A 9509-nucleotide genomic window follows, 5' to 3' on the forward strand; every position below is an offset into this window, starting at 1 on the left:
CCACAATTTCTTTTCATGTTCATGCATGACCAAACACACTTAGATTCGCTTTAACCCTTATATTTGTACAAAGATCAAAATTCCTCGTAAACTCATCAAACAAATATTATCCACATAATAATAATTACATCCCAACTTTAATCCCAACATTCTTATGAACTCAACTCACCCTACACACCGGAATATCTATCTCGATCGACGTTTTCCAGACTTTGATCGGAGATCATTTTTCGCGAAAAGGCTACAGAAGCCGCACACGGAGAGTTTTGGAGACGGCGGATCGATTGTCGGGAATACTTTTCCTGAACGGTATCCTCGGGAAGCACAGGCGGAACGGCTTCTCTGTATGGTGGTTCCACCGTGATGCTCTTTGAGATTATTATTATACTCTTCAATTGTAGTATTCTTGCATTGTTGTTGTTTTTCTGGATTGAGTTTGTTTAATTCTCCTGATAAGATTCTATCATCCCAAACAAGACCAGATGAACCTGATCTTCTGAATGATACTTGAGATCTTGCAAGACTAGCCATCACTTTTTCTATTGAGAAATGGATATATAAAGCTATGAAGATGTTTATATATATATAGGTCTCTTAAGTAGTAAGTTTTGTTTCGTGTCAAAATAACTTAAAGTTATCAAACAAATCTATCGTAAAGATATATGGTTTTTATGCCAGGTGTTTTTTACATTACAACAAAGTTCTATCGCCAGATGTTTTTCACCTTGCAACTTCAATTTAAAGGTCAATTTAAAACGTTCAACACCTCACAATTAAATGAAAGAATTTGAAAATTTTGAAAAACTAAGTTGTAAAGAGTGTAACACCTTGCAACATCATTTTTTTTAAATTATTTTTTTTTCTCCATCTATATACATTCATTTTTTAAAAATAAAATAGATAATAAAAAATTTAAAAATAGAATTAATAAAATATTTTTATATTAGTGATAAAAAATATTCTAGTGTTATATTTGTGAAAGTACCCAAATAAGGGTGACGCAAGGGTTACCCGCCTCTTGAAGTGACATATAAGCGCTACCTTTGTCTGGTAGGGCGTTCGCCCTCTTAATAAGACACATGCACAATGTCATTATTAATATATTTGTTATGCATACCGAGTCATATTATGATTTTCTAAAGAATGGGTAATCAACAATCTCCCTTAGTCAAAGAGAAGGGGTTACCACTTCTTAGGGTTTCCTAAGTCTTAGGTCCAAAGATCTCAATAAATACCTCTTACCCTAACAAAAGAGGGGGAAATTATAATTTGCATAAAATACCTTAACCATTATGCTAATATACAAAATCACTCAACTCACGTGAGCATGTCCTTTAAAACCACTATAACATCACCATGTATGGCTTCTCACCACCATGACAAGTCCTAATCACCCTAAATTATTATAAACCTACTAAGGCCTTTAAATATCCTCTACTCTTGTAGGAATACCATGCACACCTATATGTTTTGACCATTACAGTGGTACCTAATGTGGCTGGTGAAAATAATTTGGATCACAACTTATTTATTACAATAACCATACTCATTGTTACCCTCAAATCCTATACCTAGCCATCCTCAACCATGATTAACAGGAGAACTCTATCCCCTACGTCGGAGAATACCATTGGTAGCGGTGATGCCAACACCTTGGCGGAGATGCGTGCCACCATGGATGCACTACGTTGTCATAGTCAAACGCTAGAGGAAAATGTCCATAATATCAGACAGCGCATTTAGTGTTCAATCCCTCAGAGGAGATGTAAATGTTGGATCCTCATCTACTCTCGGACAAAATATGAGAAGTACATGTCCCTGAAGGATTTAAACCTCCCTTTCTGGCCAAGTTTGATAGGTTGCGATACTTATGAACACATCACCTCCATCAACACACAAATGACCATCATTAGAACACTTGACTCCCTAAAGTGAAATTTTTTGTTTGGCACCCCCATGTATGCAACCTTACGATGGTATATGTATATATCCCGAGCCTTCATCGCAAATTATGAAGAACTAGAGAAAAAAACTCGTACATCAGTTCACCACCAACCGTCATAGGAAGATGTCTAGCACCAGAAGGTACAATATACGGCAAAGCCCTTCAAAGTTGTTGAAGGACTATCTCGTATGGTTCAACGAAGCCACCATCACGGTCGTTCCCCCAAATAAAGAAATGTTTGTGCAGGTGTTCCAAAATGGAATTAAGGTGGGACACTTCAATGAGTCTCTCGCCCATAAGTCAACACCTTGGAGGAGAGAAATGTTGAAAAGAATGTGTGAGACACTAGGGAGCGTGTTCCAACGCTGAAGGTTCACACCACCAGAGGAAGAGTAATTATACCTTTCCCATTAAAGACAAGAATACTTTCAAGAGAGTAGGAAATATGGCTAAAAGCTTGATGTCTCGGAACAATCGTAGTGAATAAATTTGGCGCGAGGTTCTTCACCTGCACAATATCTCTGTGCCTCCAGCTCCCAAGGCATTATGTAATGGACCATAAATCAGGTAAATGGTGTAAGTTTAATAAAGTCAGAAGGAACCACACCGAAGACTGTTATCAACTTAAAAAAATAGATTGAGAGGTTGATCTAGGAGGGACACCTCAAGAAGTATGTCAAAGGTGATTCCTTCCGGGGACCAGATGAATCTAGCTCTCGTGTGAGAGACGGTGTAGGGATCCCTTGGCCAAGAAGGTAAAAGAGGTATCCTAAGTATATGGAAGCAAAGTCGTGCACCACACGCTCAATACTATTACAGGATAATTCGCCAGAGGCAGGGAGACTAGCTCCTCCCCTAGAAGGCACGCTTGCCAGATATTATGTTTAATGTGTGTATGTATGCTAGATTCCAGGCATGTCCTAGGGAATTCCACTTTAAGATTGTAAAATTAATTTTGAGGTATCTTAACGGAATCCCACATCACGATATTTGGTTTACCAAAGGCAAAAAATGTAGCTTAGTAGGTTTTTCTGATTCTAATTTTGCTTGTTGCAAGTCGAATATGAAAAGCACTAGTCGTACCTGTCATCTATTTGGAAATTGTTTGCTTTCTTGGTATAGTAATAAGTAACATATCGTTTCTCTTTCTACCGCCATGATGAATATTAAGCTGCTATTAATTATTGCGAATTTTATGGCTAAATCAACAATTATTGGATTATGATTTAAAACTCGGTTGCGTTGCAATCAAAGGCGATAACACTAGCTAGCGCTAAAAACTTCACTAAGAATCCAATACTTCATTCACAAACTAAACATATAGAGATCATTCACCATTTCCTTACGGATCATGTTGAAAAGGGTGATGTTATATTTGAATATGTAGATACAAAAAAAACCAACTTGTTGATATTTTTACAAAATCATTATCCTTTGGACCATTTCACAAGATACATAGAGAATTGAAAATCCTAGATTCTTCGTGCTTTAAATAGATTCATTTTCCTATTTCATTTTATTTGCTATTTGTATTATGTTGTACACTAACTTATCTTGTAGCAATTTACTTTAATCAATCCTTTTGGTATGTTTCTCTAAATCTCATACTCTTTTATATCATTATTTGTATTTTGTTGTGATATGTTCATTTGTTTACTTCTTACATTCTTATTTCATTCATTCATAAGTTGTTGTATGATTGTTCATCTGTTGTATTTAAAATATATTAAATGTATATTATTAATTATGTGCATTTTAGCATTATTGTGTTTGTTCATGCATTATTTAATCTTTCATATATAGAAGTTTTGATCACATAATTGTGTTTTGCTATGCAGTTGCATGTCTAATTGCGTATTTGTTGCATTTATCATGTCTATCTTCGTATTCTGTATTTGATCTTTGACATTGTATATTTTTCTTAGCTATCTTTAACTCATTTGCTTCTTTGGAGTATCGTTTTTTGTTGTTGGTTATGTTTGAGTTTTGCCTCATTTGCATATATCTGTTTTTGATCTTGTGAAAGGGGGGAAGTTGTAATGTGAGTTTAAATTTATTTTATACATTTTATAATGATGTTTTTGTGCAATGCTTCATGGGCCACAAGCAATTGAAGGAAAGCATTTATCACGTTTTTTTTTGTTTGAAGTCGGTTTAATTCCAAGTGAAAATTTGTCAAACATCAAAAAAGGGTTGATTGAAGTCACATATCTCTGAGATATTAAGTTAAGAGGGAGACTCTTGTGTGATTTTGTTACTTGTCTCTTAAACTTTACTAATAAAAAAAATTAAATTACATTTACTAATATATATATATATATATATATATATATATATATATATATATATATATATATATATATATATATATATATATATATATATATATATATATATAATATATAATAATATTAATAATATCTAATATCAATACATTCAACTAAGTCATGTCAACTCTTTTGAGAGTTAGTACAAAAAAATTTGTATTTAAGATCTATAATTAAGTTGAGACAACTCATATTTATTCTAATATAATATTTTGTTCGTTTTTTAATTATTAGTCGTTTTGAAAAAAAATATATACCATAATATAAGTTATTTTAGATTATCCATGAATGATTAATATTATTTTTTATTATATCTTTAAATTATTATTATTATCTCTCATTTCAATTATATAAATTTATCTTCTTCGTGTCATTAATGAAGACAATTTTATAAAAATATTTATAATTTTTCATTTTTAGACAATAATAATTTTTTTTTAATTTGTATGAAAAATAAAAAATAATTTATAATAAAAAACGGAGGTAATAATACTCTTGTGATTCTTAGAGCATTAGATTGCTCTTGCCTTCCTACATTTTCAATAAAAATTATACTACTCCGACCTTTTATAAATAAAAAAGATAATTCTCGTGCTTATTAAAAATTATATATATATATATATATATATATATATATATATATATATATATATATATATATATATATATATATATATATATATATATATATAAATCAATTACTAATCTATCTTTAATTAAATTATTATTCACTAATAATATTAAATAATTAATATATAGATAGATTTATAATAAAAATATTAAATGCACTTAAATTTGTTAATGTTGATTAATATTTAAAGTTAAACATTTAGAAGATTTTGCTGAAGTAAATATTATAAAGATTGGAAAGCTCCATAATGTCCCAAAAGAAAATTGATAAGGAGGAGTTGGTGGGAAATTATAATGTTAGGTTATGATTCCTTCAAAACACGAATAAGTGATTATGGCCACAAGCACTTGCACGAGTGATAACTGTCACTTGCTGGTGGATGGAACATCAGAATTTGTTCTAAAATCTCCAAAAGGAAACATTCTTGATATGGACAAATTCTTTGTTCAACTTTCAAATCAATTATATTTAGATGAGATTTTGCACTACCTACGTTGAACTGTTATATACATAAATTTGATTTTATTTGTTTGTTCTTTTTATAAGTTCAGTCGTATCATCAATTTTTTAATTTGTTCCATAGTTCACTAGAATAGTAAAAGTCTCAAGTTTCATCGACAGAAAAATCTTTGTCAAGTGTATCAATCTTTGTTAGATATATCATCAATAATTTAGGTTAATCGTGTCATCAAATGACTTAAGGAACTTAATTTTTTGTTTAATCTTCTATTTGAATCAACACATATCACAGTGAAAATTAAATTTTGAATAAGACTAAAATAAATTAAAAGTCAAGCCAATTTTGGGTATGTACAGATCATCATAATATAATCACTACCTCAACCAAATTATATACGGACCCCATAATATATCTTGTTGGTAGATCTGTCTAATAAGAAATATTCCATTCTTTTTCGTCCCTATTTATAAAAACTAATTGTTTTGATATGATTGATATATTTTAGGAAATATTAATTATTTTTCAATTGTATGTATATTAATTGAGTTATTCAAATTTGAAAAGATTTAAAATTACATATATTAAATTTAAATATTATACAAGCTACAAACATTCATTCCAATATAAATCAATTTTTACAAAGATTAATATAAAATAAAAACTAAAAGCAAAATAAAGATAAAGAATACTCGTAACGTTCAAAACTTAAATAAAAATTAGAGAACGTGAACTATTTACATAGATTAATCTTATATATAAAAATTGTTAAGTTATTTAGTAAATTTTGACATCAAAACGAAGAATATTTTTGTAAATTTTATATTTATTTATTTATTTAATATTATTTATTTTAATATCTAATTTAATTATTAATTCTTTTTACAATTATCCAATTAACTACTAATTTTGTATATAAAAATAATTATTAATTATTATTTCAAATTTAGTAATTAAATATTATTTTATATATAAAAAAATGTTAAGTTATTTAATATTTTTTGGCGTCAAAATGGAAGATATTTTTGTAATTTTTCATATTTATTTGTTTGTTTATTTATTTAACTCATTTAATTATTAAATTAATATTTCTTTGACAATTATCCCACTAATGACTAATTATTAATTATTATTTCAAATTTAGTAATTAATTATTATTATTATTGTAATCATCTTTAATATAATAATAATAATAATAATTATTATTATTATTATTATTATTATTATTATTATTATTATTATTAACTTAACCTATATTTTAAGTAACCATTACTAGCCACTTTTTACATGATGCTATCATCAATTTAGGTTAGTGTATTTATGTATCTATGAATCCTGAATGCATACAACATGGAAACTCAAAGTAACTAAAAAAAATCGTAGTTATACAACATGGTAAAAATACAATACAATACAATACAAAGATAATTTCCATTTTGCGACCCAGATGAAACCTATTCTAAACCTTTTCATATCAGATAAACAACTCATTCATGAAATAGAATGGATTACACAAGATTCAAGAAGTAGTACATAATCTATGAAAGTGATTTCAACAACAAACAGAAAATTAATCAATTAAGAAATGATAAATAGCTTTGAATATTGAGGTGGAAATGGAACAACTAATTAAAGTAAAATTGAATTTGTAAATTGAAAGTGTGAAATAAGAAGAAACCATCGAAGAAAAAGAGAAAAGGGTCTTGCTAGCAAAGGTTTAGGGATTCACAGTGTAACAAAAAAACTTCCGCGACATAATTTCATTTAACGCTTTCAATTTTCAAATTCAATTTTAATTTGTAGCTGACATGATGTCTATAATGAGATAGCTGACATCAATGATCTTGGCGTTTGCTGCCTCGCCGCATGTGGTTTTTAGGGTTATATGGCCCATTATTTGTACCTGTTTGTCTGATAATCCTATCAAAGAACCGTTGAACCTCTTTATGTCGCCTAGATCCAGTTGTAGTTTTCAAAAGACATCTTAGAATAGAACATCAGAGGAGTTACCCAAATTTATCAAGACGCGTCTAATATCCCAATTGTCGTGTTGGTCAGTGATTACTAAGAGACCGTCGTTGTGAGGGTTAATGCCAATAGCATCCTCCTCGGAGAAAACGATGTCAACCCCTGTTTTCCTGGGGAGCTTATGGGAAAGCCGTGAGATATAACGTTTTCCCCGAACATCTGCTTCGTGTATCTTCTTCAGGCGGTTCTGCCTTCCAGAGATACCTCTGACAATGATGTTTGCTTTGTAACGTAGGATCCCGTAAGACATCTTTAGAAGGGAGATAGAAGGGTTGGAGTATAAATGTGACCGATGTTAGTTTTACTATGATCCCATGATGGACGCCACTGTACTGGTCAAAAAGTACACATTTGTGTGTTCTCCGTGTAAGGACGGGGAGACTCAAAGGCCTTAGTAAATGTATAACATGTTTTGATGGTGAGGGTTTGCTCACAGTGGCAAGAAGCTCCGCGTGGTTGTGTTTTGAGGTAGTTTAAGGGATCCGCTCACGTAACGTGAGATGCCCTGCTGATGGTGGGTGATGTTTGGTCGCAGGCGGGAGGTTAGGTCAGTCGTATGTGTTAAAACTGTAATGAGCGTGATGCTCTTTGAGTTGTGAAGAATGTGAATGACTTAGAGATCATCTTCTTTTCTGTGGGGGAAATGGTATTTATAGAGGCTCGTGGGTCTAAGGTTCTTTTGGAAAGGGTCATCGTCCACCCAGTCAATGGTGGACCGTTGAATACATATTTCCAAGGGAGATGTGGATCACTAGTGACCCTAACTTTCCCTTTCTCTAAGAGTCGTATTATCCCATGTTTCCACGAAGGGGCAGTAAGAAATTCATGGGGCGAGACAATACCTCCTTTTGGACAACCTTCACCTGTCGCTTCTCCTTGGATGGTACAAAGACATCAACCTAGACGAAACTTTTTGCAATTATAACACTACAAATATCTTAAACTATAAATATCTTTTTTAGATGAAACTCAGTAACATACAAAACATAGAAATATTTTCTATAATTTTTATGAACACAATAAATAAAGATATCAATTTTTTTTAATTGTGTTACTCAAAGTTAACTATTTAATCAAGTCCAACATTTAAGAAAGTCTCTACTTTTAACATTTAAGTTAGATATTATAAAAAATATTTTATTAAACTATTCTCTATACATAGTGCTCACTAACAAATATTTAAGACTATTTAAAAAAAAATATTGTTATGACCTATCGTAAATTATATGTCTATTAATTAAGACTTTAAAATTTATTTATTTATTGGCTCATTTTAGAGTTTTCGAGTCGGGCCGAATTCAAGTTATCGTGCTGAATTAAGTTATTTAAACTTTGATCGAGAGTTGAATCGAAATCAAGTTATCGAATTTATCTGTGTGAACTTTGATTGAGTTGAGTTTGAGTTGAAAGAAAGTTTGTAAGGTACTTGAATCAAATTTCAAGTTGGAAAAAAGTTCGGGAAAATTCATATCAAAATGACCTAAAATTTGACCTAATTATGTTTAATAATTGATGATTAAAAATTTAAAACCAACCGGGCAAACTATAACGATGGGGATGGTTTGCATAAGAGAGATTAGTGTTGTATAGTTTTGGCTTGAAAAATAAGCTTAAGAATACAAAGCCTAAAATCAAGATATTTTTTAGATATTAAAGAACAAGAGTTTCAATTGTTCAATGTCTTCATAGTTTTAATCACAAAGATCAAAACTTCTCATATACTCATCAAACAAATATCATACACAAAATAATTACAAATAAACTATTAATCGTATACATTGAGTATACAAGAGAAGGTATTGTCTGATAGAGTTTGATGATCTTGATGCTTGTGTTCAGAGTATATTCACCGATTGTACATTCAAGACGTGATCAAAGTATTCTTGTTGAGCGCGCATCTCAACAACTGTGATGATTTTTGATGATCATGTGATCTCTTAAAAGGTTGAGGTGATAATTTTACAATGGATTTATTAACCTTATGGTTTTAACCGACTCTTGAGTCAAACATTGCATAGATAAGGATTTATGATATTGGTTTCTCTTTCCCTCGAAAGGGAAAATTTACTTAAGTTACTTGAGGTTTAAGGTGGTACACTTCTTAGAGGTTGAAAAATCGGA

General features: G+C 30.6%; 1 protein-coding gene across 1 annotated transcript; it reads right to left on the reverse strand.

Annotated features, from left to right (window-relative positions):
* LOC127107599 (MAPK kinase substrate protein At1g80180) lies at positions 1 to 596 on the reverse strand. Its single transcript, XM_051044891.1, has one exon. The coding sequence runs from the start codon at positions 529 to 531 to the stop codon at positions 187 to 189; it is 345 nt and encodes a 114-aa protein (XP_050900848.1). The 5' UTR covers positions 532 to 596; the 3' UTR covers positions 1 to 186.
* Positions 597 to 9509: the final 8913 nt, after the last annotated feature.

The sequence above is a fragment of the Lathyrus oleraceus genome, chromosome 7, assembly GCF_024323335.1.
Source record: "Lathyrus oleraceus cultivar Zhongwan6 chromosome 7, CAAS_Psat_ZW6_1.0, whole genome shotgun sequence".
Taxonomy (NCBI): domain Eukaryota; kingdom Viridiplantae; phylum Streptophyta; class Magnoliopsida; order Fabales; family Fabaceae; genus Lathyrus; species Lathyrus oleraceus.